At 34.9% G+C, this 23,610-nt stretch overlaps 1 protein-coding gene across 2 annotated transcripts in view; it reads left to right on the forward strand.

Moving 5' to 3' along the window:
• The window catches only part of CEP85L (centrosomal protein 85 like), a 171,524-nt gene that overhangs the window by 109,409 nt on the left and 38,505 nt on the right, over positions 1–23,610 (forward strand). For both annotated transcript variants that reach the window (XM_047102456.1, XM_047102457.1), the window contains one exon: positions 17,479–17,658. In XM_047102456.1, the coding sequence (XP_046958412.1) occupies positions 17,479–17,658 (180 nt within the window). The remainder of the gene's footprint in view (positions 1–17,478; positions 17,659–23,610) is intronic.

Consider the following 23,610-nt stretch of genomic DNA (forward strand, 5'->3'; position numbering starts at 1 on the left):
ACTGTTTTGATCACTATGGCTTTGTATTAAGTTTTGAAGTCTGGAAGTGTGAGTCCCCCAGGTTTTTCTTCTTTTTAAGATTCTTTAAGCTATTTGTGGTCCCTTGAGATTCTATATGAACTTCAGAGTGGCTTTTTCTCCTTTTGCAAAATAATGTGATTTTGATAGGGATTGAATCGAATCTGTAGATCACTAGATCACTTTGAGTATTATTAACATCTTCACAATATTAAGTTTTCCAAACCATGAACATGAAATGTATTGCCATTTATTTATGTCTTCTTCAATTTCTTTCAGCAGTGTTTTGTAATTTTTGTTATACAAGTCTTTCACAAACCTCCTTGGTTAATTCCTGAGTATTTTATTCTTTTTGATACTGTCATAAATGGGATCTTTTCCATAATTTCCTTTTCAGATTGTTCATTGTTAATGCATCATAGAAATGCAACAGATTTTTGTGTATTGACTTTGTATCCTAATACATTGCTGAATTTACTCAATAGTTCTAACAAGTTTTTTGTGGAATTGTTAGGATTTTCTACATGCAAGATTATATCACCTGTGAACAGAGATAGTTTTACCTTCCTTTCCAATATGGATGCCTTGTATTTCTTTTCCTTGCCTAATTCCTCTGGCTGTAACTTCCAGTATTCTGTTGAATAAAAGTGGGGAAAGTGGAATCCTTGCCTTGTTCCTGATCTTAGAGGAAAAGCTTTCAGTCTTTCACCATTGAGTATAATGTTTGCTATCAGTTTTTACTATATAGCTTTTATTATGTTGAAATAGTTTTCTTTCAGTAGTTTTCTTCCATTCCTAGTTTTTTGTGTTTTAATCATGAAAGATACTGAATTTTGTCATGTGCTTTTTTGACATCAATTGAGATGAGTATGGGTTTTTCCCTTTATTCTGTTAATGTGGTATATTACATTGATCAGTTTTCAAATATAGAACCATGCTCGCATTCCAGGAATAAATTCTACATGGTCATAGATTATAATCCTTTTAAAATACTGCTGCATTCAGATTGTAACTATTGTTGAGGATTTTGGCATCAAAGATACTGGTCTGTAGTTTTCTTGTGCTGTCTGGCTTTGGTATCAAATAATGCTGGCTTCATAGAATGACTTAGGAAGAGTAGTTTCTTCTCTTTCGGTGTTTGGAAAAGTTTGAAAGGGATTGGTGTTCGTTTTTTTCTTTCTTTGTTTTTGTTTTTAACATGTTTGGTAGAATTCACCAGTGAAGCCATCAGGTCCAGGGCAAGGGCTTTTTTAAAGGGCAGAGTTTTGATTAGTGATTCAGTCTCTTACTGATAGGTCTGCTCAGATTTTCTGTTTCTTCATGATTTAGATCGAGGTTTTATGTTTCTAGTAACTTGTCCATTGCGTTTGGTTTATCCAATTTGTTGGCATACAGTTAATTACTCACAGTACTCTGTTACAATCCTTTTTATTTCTGCAGAATTGATATTAATGTCCTCATTATCATTTATGATTTTAGTAATTTGAGTTTTTTTCCTTAAACCATCTAGGTGAAGGTTTGTCAATTTTGTTGATTTTTTTTCAGAGAACCAAATTTTGGTTTCATTAACTTTCTCTATTTTTATTTTCTCTATTTCATTTATCTCTGTGTTAATCCTTATTATTTCATTCCTTCTGATAATTTTGGATTTCGTTTATTCTCCTTTTTCTAATCCTTTAGGTTGTTAAGTTAGGTTGTTGATGTAAGATCTTTCTCGTTTTCTTCATATGGTTTTAATATGTTTTTCTCCTGAGTGATGTTGAATTTCTTTTTATATATCTAAGGCCCCATTCATATTTCTTTTCCGTGAAATGTCATTTCATATCCTTTGCTTGTTTTTCTGTTAGGTATTGGTTTTTTACTTACTGATTTTAGAAGCCCTTTGTCTTATAATTTGATTTGAAAATACATTTTATGAATTTGTCATAATATTTTCTTTCTATCTATGTCATTCTATTTCTTTTTCTTGTATCTATTACTTTCTATCATGAAGTCTCTATAATTTTAATGAACATTTTACAAATAAGTTCTGTCTTCACTAATGGACCCATTTAACAGAACAGTTACTAAACATCCACTGTGTTAAATTATGAGGTCACAAAGGTAAAGAATAGTTCCTACCTTGATGAATCTCAAACTACATTGGGAGAGACTATATAGGTAAACATGTTTACCTATTCCTTCAAAATTTGTGTTTACTGTGGGTAAAGCAGTGTGTAGGTGCACAGAATAGAAATGTGAATGAGGTTAGTTTTGCCATTGAGAGTACAGTCTAATTGGAACATAGACAGAGGGTCTTTGAGACCTTATAACAAAATTTATATGGCTGGAAGGGTGACTTTCCCCAATTATTACTTTTTTTTTTTAAAGAATTTATCTTAAAAATTGTTTGTATGTTTTTCTGTATTGACTTTATGATTGGCTTATTTCCCAAAGAATATAAACTATTGGCATTTTTATTAGGGTCAAAAGTGAGAATTCATAACTTTATAGAGTTATATACTTCTATTTGTGGAATTTTTTTGTCTTCCTAATTAAGGTCTTTATTTCTGGAATTAAATCATTTTAAGTGGGATTTTTTTTCTCCATTGTATTTTCAAACTTGTTTACATATGTTCAAGGAATTGGTGTATTAAAGTCAGGAAATATTGAAGACCAACTAATTATCAGAATACTTGAGGCAAAAACATTTAACAGAGACTCCAGCTTGTTTACCATACTTCAGTTACTAATACATCAGAATAGGTCATTGCAGTGTGATCTTATCTACTAGTTCTATCCCATGATAGTAAGGCTCCATGGAACTGAGATTAATAGTGTACAGTTATTTAAAAGTGGTATTTTTATACTATGTAAGTAGTATAATTTTTTTTGAAGACAGTTCTGTAGAACCATGCAGTTTTTCTTTGTAACTTTCTTATTCGGAATAAAGGGTTAACTTGAATCACACAATTATTATATTACCAGAGGCATGTGTATCTTAGTATGCATCTGAAAGCTGAAGAAACTGTTTTTTGACATAGCATCAGGCCAGTAGAGGGCTCTCCAAGTCAGTCTACAAGGACATATAGAAATAGCTGAAGAGATATAGAAAAGAGGGTTGCTGAAAATGTTAGAAGGATTTAAAATTATGTGGGGAATTAAAATATGGTTGAGAAATTAGTCTTCAAAAGATAAGGTAAATTAATAAAAGGGAATCAAGGAAAACCCAAAGTACTAAATGGATATTATAAATATAGGAGATGAATTTTTTTTAGTAGATATATAGAGAGAGCTGATAAATGGCAAGGGTTTAAAAGAACCAATAAATATAATAAAAAATATTTCTTAGCAAATAAAGTATTTAGATGTTTGAACAGTGCTTTTCAATTTTTTATTGATTAATTTGACAATGTATAAGTTTAAGGTGCACAGCACACTATTTAACACACTTATGTATTATGTTTGTTAAAGTAGCAGTATTTATTACATTACATAATTGTAGTACATATTATTGTCCATGTTCATTACACTTCGCATTAAATTTTTATGGCTTATTTACTACTCCTTAGTACCCTTACACAAGTTTATATCCTTATACACTATTATTCAAATTTCCACCTCCCAACTCCCCCATCCTCTGGTAACCACCAGTTACTCTTTTTTACAGGTTTAACTTTTTGTAGATTCTACATATAAGTGATATATAGTCCTTAATATTTCTCCTTCTGACTTATATTGCTGAACATAATGTGCTTAAGGTCCATTCATGTTGTTATAAATCATAGGATATCTTCCTTTTTCATGGCTGGATAATATTCCACTATGTACATTTAACACATCATTTTTATCTATTGATAGGCATTTGGGTTATTTCCATATCTGACCTATTATGAATAATGCTGTGATACATGGAAGGGTATATACTTTCAGAATCCTGTTTACATATTTCCTTTTGGTATATACCCAGAAATGGGATGGCTAGATTATATGGTAGATCTATTTTATTGGTCCATGGTGGCTGTACCAATTAACCCCCACCAGTGGTGTGTAAGAGTTCTTTTTTCACCACATCCTCACCTGCATCTGCTATTTGTCTTCTTGATGATAATCATTCTAACAGGTATGACATGGTATCTCACTGTGATTTTAATTTGCATTTTCCTGATGATTAATGAAGTGGAACATTTTCCCCTGTGTCTGTTGGCCATTTTGATACCCTCTTTGGAAAAATGTCTATTTAGGTCTTTTGCCCCATATTTAATTGGATTAATTTTTTATTATTAAATTGACTTGAGTTCTTTTTATATTTTAGATATTAATTCTTTCCTGATACATAGTTTTCTGAAATATTTTCTTATTCTATAGTTTTTCTTTTCATTTTGTTGTATTAGATCTTCTGCTATGCAGAAGCATTTGAGTTTGATATAGTTCCATTTGTTGATTTTTGCTTTTTGTCGTTTGTGCTTTTGGCATCATGTCTAAAAAGCAAATCATTGTTGAGACCAGTATTGATGAGTTTTCCCCTATGTTTCATTCTAGGAGTTTTATGATATCAGATCTTTTAAGTCTTTGATCCATTTCAAGTTAGTTTTTGTGAGTAGTGTGAGATAGGGGCTCAATTTCATTGATCTGCATGTGTTTGTACAGTTTTCCCAGCACACGTGTCAAAGAGACTCTCCTTTCCCCATAGGGTGTTCTTGGTTCTCTGGTCAAATATCAGTTGACTGTATATGCCAGGATTTAATTCTGGGCTCTCTATTCCGTTACATTGATTGATCTGTCTTTTTTGTACCAGTATCATACTGTTTTTATTACTATGGCTTTTTACTATAGTTTGAAATCCAGAAGCATGATCCCTCTGGCTTTATTTTTTTTCCTTTTTTTTCCCCCTCAGGATTACTTTCGGTATTTGGGGTCTTTTGTGGTTCCACACAGATTTTAGAGTTATTTCTTCAATTTCTGTGAAGAAGAGCAAAGGAATTTTTATCTTAGATGTATGAACAATGTTATTTTTTATGCATAGCATTTTATATGTGCACAATTTGGGGCACATACCTTGCTCATCCTAATTCCATAGCAAATTAAACAAAGAAAAATATATTTTTCATATTCTGTATATTCTAGGTTAAAGAAAGTCAATTTTTGACATAAAATAACATTCTTTTATGAATTTATAGATGTAAAACATATTTTGGGTAAATAACTCTATTTGTTAAAAACTTTGAACAGCCTACGATCAAGATGACCTGAAAGTTAACCATCAGCAAATCTCATAGGTAGAAAATGAGAACTAGGTTTTTATCCAAAAATTCACACTTCCTAGATTGTTTTAGTAGTAAAATTGCTGGAACTGAAGAGTGATTTATCTTTATAATGCCCTATACCAAAATTTTAACCTGTGGTTAACAAGGCTTCTTAGGGGGAAAAATGTGAAGGATCCTTTTTATCTTTTGTTAAAAACTGAAGAAGAGATGTCTTCTTTTAACATAGGTGTGAACCTTGGAATAGACCAAGCAGATAATATTTAATTACGCTTCATTGCTGCATCATTTCTTGTTTTCTTTCCATTTTATCCTTTTTCTATTTATGTAATTTTTTCTATTTCATTTTCCTTCAGCCATTTTTTCTACTACCAAGTTTTGTGGTTTTAATGAGCATTTTATAAATGAGTCCCACCTTTACGAATGAGCTCATTCAACAAAACATAAACACCTAATGTGTTAAATTCTGGGGCAGCAAAAGTGAAGGATACTTTCTGTATTCATGATCTTCAATCCCACAGAGAGAGACTGTATCAAAAAACATGTTTATCCATTTCTTCAGAAATAACTTGTTTACTGTGAATGAAGTTGGTTTTTTCATCAAAAAGTGTACAATCCAGTGAGGAAGACTGATAAACAAGAGATAATTGCAGTAAGTTGGAGGTGCCCAAATGGGATATATATGAAGTAATATGGGAATCCCTACTAAGAACAGATAAACTAGCCTTGCAGAGGGAGGCTTAAGCTTCCTGTAGGAAAGGACATCTGATCTGAGAACCTGATGAAGTAAAAGAATTTAGGCAGGTTAAGGAAATGGAGAAATAGTGCTTCAGGCATGCTATATTGTGTGTGAAGAGGCCCAAAGATAAAGCATTTGGAAAACTACACATTATTCTGTATGGATGAAGTGCAAAGTGAGAGAGAGTAGTGGTAAGAGGTGTGCTTAGAGAGAGGTAAGGCAGGGGTCAAGTTGTATCAAGGGCTTAAAAAGTAAGGGACCCATTTGTCCCTGTTTTAGCTACAGTTTCAGTTAATGCCTGTTGTACTCCCATAGTGATTAATAGCACCCTCTTTCAATCTCTGAAGTGTCCTAGTTTGGTCACCCCTGGGGTGTAATAGACCCTGGATTTAAGATGGATGGTATTGGGGCAGAAACCAGGCAGGAAGCTCTTATCAATAGTCCAAAAGTTAAATGGACATCTGAGTTTAACAACAATGTTGGTTAAGACAAAAGGAAGAATATTTATTACACATCTGTGTGACCAAGCATGGGCTTGATTTGATGACTTTAATGTGGTGAGAGAAGTGATTGCCTAGTTTCAGATGGGCAAAATTGATTGGCTTTTATTGCCAAAGGCCAGGATAGAGACAACTACATCAGGAGTAAGTTCTATTAGAGAATAATGAGTTACGCTTATATATTATTATATTGTAAATTTGGGACTAAGATGAAGAATGAGGCTGATATTCATAGGTAGGTCTAAGAGAGAGGTTAGAAATATAGGACTTGTCAGTCCACCCAGGTGGTGGTTGAAGCTTGGGCATGATCACTTCTTCCAGGGAGTGAAGAAAATGGGACCCGTAAGTAACGACAGGGAACAGCAGTATTTTAGAGTCAATAAAAGAGCACAAGTTGCGAAGGAGCATGGTGGAGGGGCGTGGGAGTGGGGGTTGCGTATTGTTACAGAAATGAAGGGAAGACCCGCTTTCTTCACAGACTCAGTGGTTGTAAGACACTCTGGCTGAAAAAGCAATTTAAGGGCTTAAAGCAGTTCTGGCTTCAGGCTTTTCTCTTTCTGTCTGCTTAATTTCATGTACAAGTTCTACAATTTGTCTTGTTATGAAACACATTTCTGTAGTGCAGATTTGCTCATACATGAATGGTACAATGAGGTCAGTATAGTTTTCAAGTCTCATTGGTTCATATGTGGTTTTTGTTTTGTTTTTCCAGGCAAGGGGATTTAGAATAGTGTGAGTAAAATTAGAATCTTCGGCAGGCTGCAGAACAGGCCTAGGCTCACCTGCTGCCTTGGCAGCAGAAGCCTCTTCAAGTTTCATTTTCAGAAAATTGTACTGTACTGCCTTGAGACATGCACTCCCTCCTTTAGTAGCTTCAGTTCCTGGCAGGTCGTGTTGCCTCCTACCCACCTGAATGTAGTCCCCATATTGCAGAGTTCTACCTCTATCATCTCAATACCCACCAGACCTGCTCTAATTAAAGTGATGCCAGCATTTAATATTAACTGTGACTGCCTGCCCAAGAAGTTCAACTCTTCTCCCCAGTTACTATTTTGATTAGTAATCTGGTTTAAGTTGCGTAGTCTTTGAATGGACTATTGCCTTTCCTTTTCCCTTAAGTCCTATTTTTAGTGCTTCGTTTTTGAGTGCTTTTCCAGGAATATTTCATTGTAGTAGAAACATCTGTATTAACTTATTTGTAAAATCAATAAATTTTATATTTTAGAACAGTTTTAGGTTCACAGCAAAATTGAGCAGAATGTACAGAGTTCTCATATATCCTGTGCCCCCACATACCTACGGCTTTTTCCACTGTTGACATCCTCTGTCACAGGATATCTTTGTTACAGTTGAACCTGTACTGACCCATTATCATCACCCAAAGGCCGTAGATTACATTGGGGTTCACACTTGGTGTTACAATTCTGTGAATTTGGACAAATGTATAATGACCTATATGCATTATTGTAGTATCGTACAGAATAGTTTCACTGCCCTAAAACTCTGTGCTCTACCTGTTCAATCCCTCCTCTCCTTTAACCTCTGGCAACAACCAATCTTTTAACTGTTTCCATAGTTTTGCCTCTTCCAGAATGTGATATAGTTGGAATCATACAGTATATAACCTTTCAGATTGGCTTCTTTCACCTCATGACACACATTTAAGTTTCCTCTGTGTCTTTTTTTTTTTTTTTTTTTTTTGAGAGAGAGCGTGCAGGCATGCATGCACGTGGGCAAGTAGGGTGGGTGCTGGGCAGAGAGAGAAAGAGAGAGAGAGAGAGAGAGAGAGAGAGAGAGAGAGAGAGAGAGATGGAAAATCCCAAGCAGCCCCACACTCAGCACAGAGCCTGAGGTGTGGGGCTTGATCCCACAACCCTGGCATTATGACCTGAGCCAAATTTAAGAATCAGATGCTCAACTACTGAGCCACCCAGGGTGCCCTATCATCATATTGATAGCTTATTTCTTTTTAGTGCTGAATAATATCCCATTGCCTGTATGTACCATAGTTTATTTATCCACTCATCTACTGAAGGAAATTTTAGTTATTTTAAAGTTTTGGCAAATATGAATAAAGCTGCTGTAAACTTTCATGTGAAGCTTTTTGTGTAGCATATTTTCTATTCATTTGGGTAAATACCAAGGAACACAATTGCTGGATCATATGTTTAAGTAACTGCCAAGATGTCTTTCAAAGTGGTTATATTACTTTGCATTCCCTCCAGTAATAAACAAAAGTTTCTGTTGCATATCCTCACCAGCATTTGGTGTGCAGAGTTTTTGATTTTGGCCATTCTAATAGGTATATAGTGGTAGGTAGCTCATTGTTGTTTCAATTTGCAATACCCTAAAGACATTTGATTTTGAACATCTTTTCATATGTTTATTTGTCATCTGTATATTTTCTTCAGTGAGATAACTGTTTGTTCAGGTCATTCCCCCATTTTTAAAATTTGTTGTTTTTTATTGTTGAGTTTTAGGAGTTCTTTGTATAGTTTGGATACATATCCTTCATCATATGTGTCTTTTGCAAATAGTTTCTGCCAGTATGTGGCTTATCTTCTCATTTTCTTGATAATGTCTTCTGCAGAGCTTAAATTTTTAATGAAATCCAGCTTATCATTTGTTTCTTTTTTTTTAAACATTTAAAAAAATGCTTATTTATTTTGAGAGAGAAAGCAAGAGCACAAGCAGTGAGTGAGGGAAAGAGAGAATCCAAGCAGGCTCCATGCTGTCAGCACAGAGCCCAATGCGGGGCTCAATCCCATGAACCATGAGATCATGACCTGAGCCGAAATCAAGAGTTGGATGCTTAACCAGCTGAGCCACCCAGGTGCCCCCATTTGTTTCTTTTATGGATTTTACCTTTAGTAGTGTATCTAAAAGTTATTGTCATATCTAGGTTTTTTTCTATGTTATCTTCCAGGGGTTTTGTAGTTTTCCATTTTAACAGGTCTGTAGTCCATTTTGTGTTAATTTTTGTAAAAAGTGTAAAGCCTGTGTCTAGATTCATTTTCTTGCATATAGATGTCCCATTGTTCCAGCATCATTTGTTGAAAAGACTTTCTTTGCTCCATTGTACTGCCTTTGTTTTTTGTCAAAAATCAGTTGGCTGTATTTATATGTGGATCTATTTCTAGGCTTTCATTTCTTTTCCACTGACCTGTTTGGTCTTTCCTCAATGCCATACAGTCTAGATTACTGTAGATTTATTATAAGTCTTGACATCAGGTGGGTCAGTCCTGCATCTTTGTTCTTTTCCTTCAATATTATGTTGACTATTCTGGGTCTTTTGTTTTTTCATAGAAACTTTACAATCAGTTTGTTGCTACCCACAAAATAACTTGTTTGGATTTGCCTGAGATTGCATTGAATCTATGGATTAAGTTGGGTAAAACTTAACATCTTGACAGTATTGAGTCTGTCTGTGGACATGGAATATCTCTTTGTTTATTTCATCCTTCTTTGGTGTCTTTGATCAGAGTTTTGTAACTTTCCTTATATCTTGTACTTTGTTACATTTATACTTATTTCATTTTGGGGGTGCTAATGTAAATGCCAATGTGTTTTAAATTTCAAATTCTACTTGTTCATTGCTGGCATATAGGAAAACACCTGACTTTCATATATTAATCTTGTTTCTTGCAACGTAGGTATTATTTTCCTATTAGTTTCAGGAGGTGGGTTTTTTGTTTTTTGTTTTTGTTTTGGTTTTGGTTTTTTTTGGTCTGTTTTCTTGGATTTTCTATATAAGTGATTATATCATCTGTGAACAAAACTGTTTTAATTCTTTTTTCTGCCCAACTGGCATACATTTTATTTCCTTCTCTTGTTTTATTGCATTCCCTAGGATTTCCAGTACAGTGTAGAAAATCAGTGATGGGAGGAACATCCTTGCCTTGTTCCTGATGAAGCTTCAAGTTTCTTACCATTAACTGCTGCTAGCTATAGTTTTTTTCTAGATGTTCTTTATCAAGTTTAGTAAGTTTGCCTCTATTCCAAGTTATAGTTTTTAGCATGAATGAGTGTTGAATTTTGTCAGAATTATTTTCTACATTTAATTGATATGATCATAATGTTTTTTCCTCTGTAGACTGTTGATATGATAGATTACATTAATTGATTTTTGAATGTTGAACCAGCCTATATTGCTGGGATAAATTTCAGTTGGTCATGGTGAATAATTCTTTTTATACATTGTTAGATCCAGTTTGCTATTTTTTTGAGGATCCATTTATGGAAAATATTGGTCTGTAGCTTTCTTTTTTTAAAAATTAAAACAAATTTTTTTTTTTTTTTAGTAATCTCTACACACAACGTGGGGCTTGAACTCATGACACTGAGATCAAGAGTCGCATACTCTTCCAAGTGAGCCAGGCAGATGCCCTTATAGTTTTCTTGTAATGTCTTTGTCTCATTTGGTATTAGGGTAATTGTGGCCTCATAGAATGAGTTAGAAGTATTCCTTCTGCTTCTGTGTCTGGAAGAGATTGTAGAAAGTCGGTATAATTTCTTCCATTTTTATTTTTTATTTTTTAATTTTTTAAAAAAAAATTATTTTTAACGTTTATTTATTTTTGAGACAGAGAGAGACACAGCATGAATGGGGGAGGGTCAGAGAGAGAGGGAGACACAGAATCTGAAACAGGCTCCAGGCTCTGAGCTGTCAGCACAGAGCCTGACGCGGGGCTTGAACTCACGGACCGCAAGATCATGACCTGAGCTGAAGTCGGACACCCAACTGACTTGAGCCACCCAGGCGCCCCTGATTTCTTCCATTTTTAAATGCTTGGTAGAATTCACCAGTAAACCCATCTGGGCCTGGTGCTTTCTGTGTTAGAAAGTGATTGATTATTGATTTAATTTCTTTAATGGCCTCTTCAGATTATTTATTTCTTGTATGAGTTTTGGCAGGTGGTGGTTTTCAAGAAATTAGTCTGTTTCATGTAGGTCATCAAATTTATTGGCATAAAGTTGTTCATAATAATCCTTTATTATATTTTTTAATGTCCATGGGATCTGTAGTGATGTTTGCCCTTAAAATCTGATATTAATAAATTTGTGTCTTCTTTCTTTTTTTCTTAGCCTGAACTAGAAGGTTATTGATTTTATAGATCTTTTCCAGAATGAGTTTTGATTTTGTTGATTTTCTATATTGATTTCCTGTTTTCAGTTTCATTGATTTCTGCTTTAATTTTTATTCTTCTATATTTTGGATTTGATTTATTTTTCTGTGTCTAGTTTCTAATGTGGAAGCTTAGAAAATTGATTTTAAGCCTTTCTTGTTTTCTAATATATGCACTTGACGTTATAAATTTCCCTCAAAGCACTGCTTTAATTACATCCCACAAATTTTAGAAAATCTGTATTTTCATTTCCCTTTAGTACAGAATATTTTAAAATTTCTCTTGATATTTCTTCTTTGATCCATAAGTTATCTAGAAGTGTACTATTTAATCTTCAAGTATTTTGGGATTTTTATAGCTACCTTTCTGTTGATTTCTAGTTTAATTACATTATGGTTTGAGAGCATATATTGTTTGATCCTTCTTCTTTTAAACTTGTTAAGACATGTTTTATCACCCAAAATGTGGTCTATTTTGGTAAATGTTCTGTATGAGCTTGAGAAGTATGTGTAATCTGAAGTAGTCTATACATGTCAATTACATCCAGGCAATTGTTGATGCTGTTTGGTTCAACTGTGTTCTTAGTAATTTTCTACTTGATGGGTCTGTTCATTTCTGATAGAGGGTTGTTAAAGTCTCCAGTTATTATAGTGGATTCATTTGTTTCTCCTGTAGCTCTCTCTGTTTTTACAGCACATATGGTGCTGCTCTGTTGTTAAGCATATACACATTAAGGATTGCTAAGGCTTCTTGGAGTATTGACCCTTTCATGTAATGCTCATTTTGGTTCCTGATAACTTTCCTGGCTGTAAAGTCTGCTTTTTCTGAAATTAATATAGCTATTCTACTTTCTTTTGATGAGAAGTTAGCATGACGTATCTTTTTCCATCCCTTTGCTTTTAATCTGTGTGTGTCATTATTTTTAGTGTGGGTTTCTTGTAGGGAGCATATAGTCAGGTCTTGTTTTAGGACCCATTGAGGCTGTCTCTGTCTTTCAGTTGATGTATTTATACTATTTACATTTAAAGTGATTATTGATACAGTTGGGTTAAAACCAACCATGTTTGTTACTGTTTTTTTGCTCTTGTTCTTTGTTCCTATTTTTGTCTTCCACACTTTGTCTGCCTTTTGTGCTTTTACTGGAGCATTTAATATAATTCCATTTTCTCTCCTTTCTTAGCATATAGATTACACTTTTTTTTTTAGTGGTTGCCCTAGAGTTTGCAATATACACTTACAACCAACCCAAGTCTGCTTGCAGATAACACTGTACCTTTCATGAGTGGTGCAAATTCCTTGTAATAATTAAGTACTACTAAATCTTCCTTCCTTTTTCTTGTATCATTGCTGTCATTCATTTCACTTAAGCATACACACACACAAACACACACTAAGTGAACACATTGTTGCCATTATTGTTGAATAAGCATATCTATTAGATTAAGACAAATAAAAAGCTTTGATTTGATTTGATTTGAGTTTCTGACCTATATCATTTTCCTTCTCTCTGAGGAATTTCCTTTTAACATTTCTTCCAAGCCAAGTCCATTGGCAACAAATTCCCTCAACTTTGTTTGAGAAAACCTTTACTTCTTCACCTTTGAAGAATAATTTCAGAGTATAGAATTACAGGTTGGTGGGTTTTTTTCTCTCAACACAAAATATTTCACTCTACTTTCTTCTTGTTTGCACAGTTTCTGAGAAGTCAGATACAACTATTATGTTAGCCTGTCTGGAGATAAGGTGTTTTTTCCTCTGGTTTATTTCGAGATATTTTTTTATCTTTGATTTTCAGAAATCTAAGTATAATATGCCTCGATGTAGTTTTTTGGAATTTATTCTGCTTGATCTCTGAGCTTCCTGAATCTGAGATGTGGTAGTTGACAGTTTGGGGAAATTCTCAGTCATTTTTGTTTCAAATGCTGTTTTCATTCCTTTCTTCTCCTTGTATTGTTATATACCTTTTGTAGTTATCTCACAGTTCTTGGATATTCTCTTTTATTTTTTCCAGTGTTTTTTTTCTCTTTGTTCTATAGTTTTGGAAGTTTCTTGTCATATCCTCAAGCTCTAAGATTGTTTCCTGAACTGTGTTCAGTCAACTGATGAGCCCATCAAAGACCTTCTTTATATCTGTTACAGCATTTTTGATCTCTAAAATTTATTTTTTATTCTAAGGATAGCCACTTCTGTGCTTATTACATTAACCATATGTTCTTGCCTGTTTTCTGCCTTAGCATTAATGTCCTATATTGATCATAGTCTTAAAAATTTTTCGGTCTAATAATTCCAGCATTCCTGTCATATCTGACTCTGGTTCTGTTGCTTATTTAGTCTGTCCAGCTGTGATTTTGTCTTTTAGTGTGCCTTGTAATTTTTTGTTGAAAGTTAGATCAGATGTACTAGGTAAAAGGAAATGTGGTAAATAATAATATAATGGTAAGGTGTAGAGAAAGAAGTATTATGTAGTCCTTTGGTTAGGTGTTAGTCTTTTTGTGAGCCTGTGATTTTGGACTCTGAACTTAGTGAGTGCTTCTGTCTTTTTCTTTCCTACCCTTAAGTGAGATAGGATGGCTAGAGACAACTAGAATTGAATATTTCTCTTCTAGGTAGGTTAGTTCCCTTCTAGGTAGGGTAGTCTCTAGTTTAATAGTTTCTACTGAAGACAGGTCTTGTTAAGAAGAATGTAGTGTTCTGGTGTATTTCCAAATGGTTCCTTTTATCCTCTTCCTGCTAGAAACATGAAGAGATTTTCCCCTGATAATTAATCACTGTGAGGACCTGATAGAGCTCGTGGAAGTAAAACTCAAAAAAGTTGAGTGTCTCCTATGACTAGATCTCCCTTGGAGTTTTTGACTCTCAGAATTGTCCATTCTGAGCCTCCAGCAATTCATCAACTTCAGTTCTGGTTTTCCTATTCCAGCATTGGTTGCAAGGAGGATTTTGTTCTAGTAAGTGTGACTTTCTATATTCATCTGTCTCTCCAATTTAGGGGGCAGAAGTTTACCCTGTGACCTTACTTCTGATATATCTAAGAAGAATTGTTGATTTTTCAGTGTGTTCAGCTTTTCACTTGTTAATAAAACAGACGGAATGGAAATTTCTGAGCTCATTACATGCCAGATTATAAACTATAAGTCTGTGTTATTTTTTTTTTTTTTTAGTTTCCTATCCTGGCCCACCCATATTTCTGAATTTTAGACCCATCTCTCTAACTTTCTCTCTATTTGTATGTTCAAATGATAATCTTAATAAGCTCTAATTGTAATTAAGTACATCTGCTTAGAGCTGTTCTCCTATATGACCTTCTTACCTTGGCTCAGAATAGGATCTTCCCTAAAAATCTCAAACCTTAGTTATCTAACATTTCCTGTCTGTACACTTCTTAAAAAATAATTTTCTCTAAATCCTCTCAATTCTGCTTCCAGACTTTCTTCATTCTTTTCTCCATGCTCTTGTTTAACTCCTCTTTTTTATCAGCTAAGTAGGTTAGAATAATTTCTGAAAGTGACATATTCATATCCATTCATCCATTCTCAGTATCCTCTAATTCCTGTTGTCCACTGCTTCCAGTGGTTGTAGCACTCTCTTGTTCTCTTTACTCTTTTCTTTTCCCTTCAATCAAAAGTTACTGAGAGTTGGGAAACCTGGGTGGCTCATTCGGTTGAGCATCCAACTTTGGCTCAGGTCATGATCTCCGGGTCTGTGAGTTTGAGCCCCACATCGGGCTCTGCTGACAGCTCAGAGTCTGGAGCCTGCTTCAGATTCTGTGTCCCTCTCTCGTTCTGCCCCTCCCCCACTCATGTTCTGACTCTTTCTCAAGAACAAATAAACATTAATAAATAAATACACAAACAAAGTTATTGAGAGTCTGCCTACTGGGCTAAATGCCAGGGAATACAGAGATTTACAAAACAGAGTTCACAGTCTTCTTAAATCATGTTACTTTGTTGTTATAAAACCATCACTGGTTTTATAACCAGTGGTTTTATGGCCTTAACTCATTTCCTATGAGTTAAGATTTAACTCTGAATCTTGTGATTATACAACAGTATGGTCCCACGTAGATTTTTAAATTTCCCCTTATATCCATCCTCCTTCTTACAATCCATACTTTAAACAGCAATGGGTATTCTCTGTATGTATTCCATTTATTTATTTTTTTAAGTTGTACTTATTTATTTGAGAGAGAGAATGAGAGAGCGCGCAGGAGAGGGGAAGAGAGAGAGGGAAAGAAAATCCCAGCCAGGCTCAGCATGCTCAGCACAGCCCGATGTGGGGCTCCATCTGATGAACCATGAGATCATGCATGACCTGAGCTCTTCCTTTCTCCATTTCTGCCAGAATCCTCCTTATTTTCAAAGGGTGTATCAAAAGCCACCTCCCAGTAAAGCCTTTTTCCTCATTCTCCCAATGTTGTCTTCATTTGTCCTCCCACTTCCCCATTCTTTTTACTTAAAACGACTTTTCTTTGGCTACCATATTGTATGGTGCCCTATATATATATAATCATCTGAGGGTTTCTCTGATGCCTCTGATTAGAATTTGAGTTTTTAAAGGACAGTGGTAGAGTCTGTCATCTTTGAAATACTCAGCACACGATAAATGCTACTTATATAATTTTTGAATTATAACTCCTCCTCTGGTGAAGTATGAGTTCTTCAAGGTCTAGTTCAAGTTCACTTCCTGTAAAACCTTTCCATAGGTACTACAGTACAACTGTCTTTGCACTTAGACAGTTTTCATTGTCTTTCTTTGTGTGATACTTTATTAAACTGCTGAGACCTGCTTTATTAACTGTTGAATCCCTAGTACACAATTCTTAATATATGTGCTTAAGTAAATATGTGTTGAGTAAGTGGAAAAATAAATTGTCTGTTTACTTTCACATTACTGTATTGGTATCTTTTACAGTACTTAGAACATTTTAATTTTTTGAGGAAATATTTGTATTTTCTGTCTGCCTTTTCCTGATTATAATGCTGCACGGTAGGGGAAAGATCTAACCTGAATTCCTTATAAAACCTCGCTCATAGAAACAAGAATGCATTTGTTCAATCAGCAGTTATTTTTTGAGCTCTTATTTTATGCCAGTGATTATTCTAGGAAATAGCGATATAAGGGCAACTAAGATGGACGATAATTCCTGCTTTCATGGACCTTACATTCTAGTTAGAGGAAAAAATTAATACTTATTGATGGGGCACCTGGGTGCCTCAGTCGGTTGAGTGTCTGACTCTTATTTCAGCTCAGGCCATGATCTCATAGTCGTGTTCTTGAGCCTGTGTTAGGCTCTGCGCTGGGCATGGAGCCCACTTGAGATTCTCTCTCCCTTTCTCTTTGCCCACCCCCTCCCCACCCCATGCTTGTGCGCATGCACTCTCTTTGTCCCTCTCAAAAATTACTTACTGAGTTTAATATTAGCTGGAAATGCTCACCTGTGAAGAATTAGTTCTTTAGTTTTTATCTCCCTAGACCTTTCATTTCTGTTTAATGTATTATTTATGTCTCTAATTATACTTTTTAACCAAAAACCTTGCCTTTATTAAGCTTTTCTTTATGTGTTAGGAACTTTACGTATTTTATCTCTGTTCTTCAAAAAAAAAAACACTGCAAGATAGACTTTATTATTTCTGATTTATAGATGAGAAGACAGGTTTGGCATTGGTAAGTAAGTAATGTGATTTAATCATGGCACATAACTAGGAAGTGGGAGAGCTGGGATTCATGCCAAGGGCTGTCTGTTGCAGAAGCCTATATATACACTCTCTGTACAATACCTTATTTCCAGTTTCTTTCCATTTTTTCAGGACAAGTAAATCTTTAACCTGTTTTATTTTTTTCTTTCCTGATAGCCACAGTATGAGAACAGTTCACTCCAAACTCCATTTTGTGATCAGTCAGTATCCCATTCCCAGCAAGAGGAACTTGAGCAAAAGCTTGCATCTACTGAAAAAGAGGTTTTACAGCTCAACCAGTTTCTCAAACAAAGAATAAGCCAATTTAGTGAAGAAAAGAAGAAACTGGAGGAAAAGGTAGATATTTTTAATAAAGTTGAATTAGGTCAATAACATTGCTTCAACATATAATTCTTTGTCATCTACTATATTTTAGGTGTTATACCAGGTTGTACACTTAGATTAAAATGATTAGTTTTGTAGTAACTTTTAAGAAAGTCTGTGCCGTCTACAAAAATCTAGAGATTTTCTTGAGGGATTAAAAATGCCGCAGTATATTACATCTTGCTAACTAGTAGTGAAACGTTTTTTTAAGTTTGTTGCCTACACTGAGATGTGACACAACTTTTTCTTCTCTTTTTTTGGGTCCCTGTTTCTTTGTCTTGTTGAGTATGAAGGATTGGTAAATGAAATAAAGGTGGTCTTTTTTCATAAGAACATGACTTAAAGTTATTTAAGCTGAAGCCCCTGATTCAGAACAAGTAGTGAAAAAACAAAATCTTTATGCATGTGATATATCCTTATATTTATTTGACCTTTCTACCTTTATTAAAGTATTTTTGTATTTCCTTTCATTCCATTATAGTGTCATTAAAGATTGAGTAGATTACCTGCTAGTCCTAATTTACTGAAGAAGCATAGATCCTTAAGCTGCTACTTAGTTGCAGAACTGGTTTTAGACTCTTGATATGCCCAGCTTATTATTCTATTAATTGAAACTTCCATTCAAGTGATCTTGAAACAAGTCACCGTGATTTCTGCAGGCATGTTTGGAGTTATTAATAGAGCACTCATTTGACATTTTTGTGTGTTTGTATATGTATACATGTGAGTTAAATTTTGGATCTTCCAAAACCTGACAAAAATGTACATGGTTTCTCTTAGCTGTATGATGTATTTTATGTTGGCTAACTTGAAAATAACTTAGGTACCTGTTTCTTGTTTCTTTTCTGTATTTTGGGGGCTCCGTGCAATACCATAATCTGGAGGGAGCTAAGAAAATATTTATTGGTTCTATAGATGTGGGAGATGTGGGATTAAAATATTTTCTCACCTGAGATTTGTTAATTGAAAGATTGTGTGCAAATTACGATGATTCGGTGGATACAGACTTTAAAATATATTTTTATGTCTTATCTAGATTTTTCTCATCTTTTGTTACTTGAAAAATATTTCAAGCTGTTCATGTACAAAAGACAATTCTTATTTTGCCTTCTGAGTGCCCTCTTCTTCCTAAATAATATAAAACAAAATTTTCTTTAGTGTTCATTACTGTATATTCAGTTACTCATGCATGCTGGAAACCTTGCCAACATTAAGCCGGTCTCCTAAATATATATACAATCCATCTAACACTACCAGAGTGGTCCAAGTTATCATCTCTTGGCAAAAGCTTTTTTAAGGGCCTCTTCATTGGTGTCTCTGAATCCAATCTTTCCCTGCCTGTCTGCTTTCCTCTCTGTCTCCAGTCACTTTTTTTGTTGTTGTTATTGTTACAATTCCGTGTATTTTATTTATTATATTTTCTTTAAATTGAAGCATAATTTATATATAGTCAAATCAAAACCTCTCAATCACTAGGAGTTCCTGGCTGGCTCAGTCAGTAGAATATGCAACTCTTAATCTCAGGGTCATGGGTTTGAACCCCATGTTGGGCATAGAGTTTACTTAATAAGCAAACATTTCAGTCACAAGAAATTCCTTTGTGCTTCTTTCTAGTCTAGTTTCTTTCCTGTTTCTGAAACACTGTTACCACTACAGATTAGTTTTGAATCTTCTTGGTCTTCATATAAATGGAGTCATACTGTATGTATTCTTTTGTGTTGGTTTTCTTTCACTTAATACCTTTGATATTTATTCATATTGTTGTATATATATTGGTAGTTTGTCCCTATCTACTGCTGAGTTCCATTGTATTATATAGATATATCATGGTGTGTCTACTCTCTTGTTAATGGATATTTGAATTGTTTGCATTTTGGGGAAATTATCAACAAGGCTGCTGTAGACATTCCTGTAACAGACATTTTTATATGAATATTTCCATTTCTCCCGGGTAAATTCCTAACAGTGGAATTTCTGAATCATACATTTCATACGATAGAGGTTTAACTTACAAGAAACTACCTGAGTTCTGCACACTTAGTGACCTTTCTGAGTTGGCCTTATGGATTGGGGCATCCTGAGCCAGTGATCCTGTGCTGAGATGCTTCAAAGCCTTATAAAAATGCTTAGATCCCCACTTAGAGGCCTGCTGTACCTAAGTTTAGCAAGAGATTTGGAGGTAGGAATGAGGTTGATGGGCTTCGTCATTTATAAAATCAGGAGTGCTCATAAAAGAAGTAAAGCTTTGAAAGCTCCAAGTCCTGCAGCTGCTTATTTATGGTCATCATTAATCAGCTTTACATGGAGTACACATCAGATGGAACCTGGTCAGCTGGCTTTAAATTTCAGCAAGCTCTGTTAGATGGGAACATGGAACATCGCTATACATTTGTAGAAGTGCTGTATTGTTTCTGGTGTGAATAAATGTACCTGTGAGGTAGAAAGAAAAGGAAAGACCACCCGAGTTCTCCCAGTGCTTTGTACCATTTAACACTTCTATCAACGCATGGAGTTCCAGTTGCTCCACAGCCTCCCAGCCCATTCTTGATCGTGTGGAGGACTGAACTTTTTAAAATGAAGACCTAGTCATTTGACTTACCTGATAAAACCCAATAATGCCATCTCATTGTCTTTAAAGTAAGAATCAAATTCTTCCCCTGACCAGAAAGGCCCTGCCTAACTATAATCTTTGGCTCTAGCTGTCTCCCTCTGGTACACTGTGTCACAGTGCAGTGCTTACAGTTGCTCCAACAGGTCAGTCTTGGTTTCTGGTATCAGAGTCTTTACACAGAATTTCTTCTTTACCTGGTTAATACTCGACTCTCTTCTCCCACTACTCACTCACCCGTTTATTTTGTCAAGAATCAGCTTAAATATCTTTCTCCTGTAACCCCTTCTTTTTGTATGTTTAGAGCATTTTGTTTTGTTTTTCTAGTACTTAACACAATTTTGAGTAATCATTGTATTTTAATATTTCTCTGTAAGCTCTAGGAAAGCAGGGATGTATCAGTCTGTCACTGTAGCATATGTAACACCAGCCATGGTGCCTGGCATATTGAATGAATGAATGAATGAATTAATTAATTAATTAATTAATGCTTTCAAGTGATTTTTGCCAAGAGAGGAGAGAAGAGAGATAAGAGTGAGATAAGAATAAATTAGATATTAAAGATGTCAGAGCGAGTGTATGATAGAGCAAATTCCTGAGAAAAATAGGAAAAGGTTGATAACAGATGCCAAGATGGAAGAATTACTTTTGGGAAAGAGGAACAGTCTTTATATGGAGTGAGGCAGTTGAGAATGGAAATGTGTATACCAGAGAAATTCAGAAGGGGAGTTGGTGTTAGAGTTTGTGTCAGAGGCCATGGAGATGATGTGAGTTTTTGAAGGGAGTGTAAAAGCTAGTAAATAGACTCATGGGTAACACATTAACTGATCAGCACTTGAGGCCCACATGAGATTGGACTGCATTGTTTCCTTCTGCATTTTCTGTCTGTTATCCTGATCAAGACTGATACTACGACAGAAAAGCATTCAATGTGAAAAATAACAAATAGAAGTTGCTTTAAAAATTTTTTTTAAATATAATTTATTGTCAAATTGGTTTCCATACAACACCCAGTGCTCATCCCAACAAGTGCCCTAATGTTTGTTTATTTTTGAGAAAAAGAGCATAATTGGGGGAGGGACAGAGAGATGGAGACACAGGATCTGAAGCAGGCGCCAGGCTCTGAGCTGTCAGCACAGACCCTGATGTGGGGCTCGAACTCACAAGCTGTGAGATCATGACCTGAGCCAAAGTCACATACTTAATCAACTGAGCCACGCAGGTGCCCCAGAAATTGCCTTTTGATAAGCTCTTTCTTGTATATGCCAGATAGCATGTGAAGGTACATTAAGTGCATTTTTTCATTTAATGTTAACTAATCTTCACAAAAATCCTGGCAGATATATACTATATCCCCATTTTAAAAACTGAGCAAATTGAAGCTCTGAGACAAGTTGAATAATTTGTCCAGTTGGATGTAGGTAGAAATTATTGAAAAGCAAGGAGTAAAATTCAGGACGGTTTAACTCTACAGCTGATGCTTTGTTCTAATAATAATGGTTTATTTATAAGAAAATTTAGAGGAAAACATTTCCTCAGTAATCTATTTTGTTCTAATAACTGTATTTAAAATATAAATATATTTGTTTGTAAACCTCTTCTGAAAACAGGGCCCTCCTTATTGTCTTCTAGAAATAATCTCAATACTAAATAATATTTCCTTGAACAAAAAAAGTAACCTTTTATAAATTGAATAGGGAAGATTTCTTGGTGATAGCTGATTTACCTGGAGGTAATTACTGGAGCTCAGATTTTAGTAACCAACATAAAACTTTTAAGTTAAAAACAAAACAAAAGAAAACAAAAGAGCTTCTCATCAGTGAACAGGGCTTAAAAAACAACAACAACCCAGACTTAGTGATTATGTGTAATCAGCTTGTGGTCAACAAATAGCATAAACAGTATCAGGTAGGAGAGTATTGGCAGATATTTGTGATCAAGGGCAGCAAGCTTGACACAACAGCACAGAAGACAGTTGTCCATCCAAAGAAAAAAAAGCAAACTAGGACATCTTTGCACAGGAGAAGATAGCATGACTAACCTATTCCATTGGCTTCTCTTTGAGGACATCGTTGTGTCACATTTAAGACACTTAAAAAATTAAATATAAATTGGGGCGACATTAATAAAAATAGGCTGGTTATTTTTATTTCTGTAACTTACAGGGTCATTTGCTAAGGCAAGAATAGGCTTTGTTGATGGGGAATACAGGCAGAACTGGTTGCTAGAGAATTTGGGGGAATTTGGTTATGCGGAGTATGAAAGAACTGAAAGAACATTGGCTTTTCAGTCATAGGTTTATATTTGAATCCCACCTGTGTCTCAGTGACTTGTACTTAAGTCACTAAAGATCTCTGGACCTCATATTCAAAAAAGGAATAATTTATGTCTTTTTTGGAAAAATTTCTGTTCACATCCTCTGCTTATTTTTTAATCATATTATTTGGTTTTTTGGTGTTGAGTTGTATAAGTTCTTTATATATTTTGAATATTAACTTCCTTATTGGATATATCATTTGTAAGAGAAATTCAATACCACGAGATACCACCTTACACCTGTCAGAATAGCTGAAATCAAAAATGTAAGAAATAACAAGTGTTGATGAAGAGGAAAAAGAACCCTTGTGCACTGCACATTTGTGTAGCCTCTGGAAAACAGTATGAAGGTTCCTTAAAAATTAAAAATAGAGGGGCGCCTGGGTGGCGCAGTCGGTTAAGCGTCCGACTTCAGCCAGGTCACGATCTCGCGGTCCGTGAGTTCGAGCCCCGCGTCGGGCTCTGGGCTGATGGCTCAGAGCCTGGAGCCTGTTTCCGATTCTGTGTCTCCCTCTCTCTCTGCCCCTCCCCCGTTCATGCTCTGTCTCTCTCTGTCCCAAAAATAAATAAAGTTTAAAAAAAAAAAAAATTAAAAATAGAATTACCATATGATCCAGTAATCCCAGTACTGGGTATTTACCCAAAAAAAACAAAAACACTAATTTAAAAAGATACATGTACTCCTGTGTTTATTGCAGCATTACTTAACAATAGCCAAGATATGAAAGCAACCCAAGTGTTTACTGTTAAATGAATGGGTAAAGAAGATGTGGCATATATACACAACCAAATAATACTCAGCCATGAAAAAGAATGAGTTCTTGCTGTTTGCAACAACATGGATGGATGTAGGGAAGATCATGCTAAGCGAAATAACTCAGTCAGAGAAAGACAAATACCATATGAGTTCACTCATACACGGAATTTAAGAAACAAAACAAATGAACAAAGAGAAAAAGAGAGAAACCAACATCCGACTCTTAAATACAGAATACAAACTG

The sequence above is a fragment of the Lynx rufus genome, unplaced genomic scaffold (assembly GCF_022079265.1).
Source record: "Lynx rufus isolate CCGP_SWC_20201006 ecotype Redwood Valley unplaced genomic scaffold, mLynRuf1.p SCAF_6, whole genome shotgun sequence".
Lineage (NCBI taxonomy): Eukaryota > Metazoa > Chordata > Mammalia > Carnivora > Felidae > Lynx > Lynx rufus.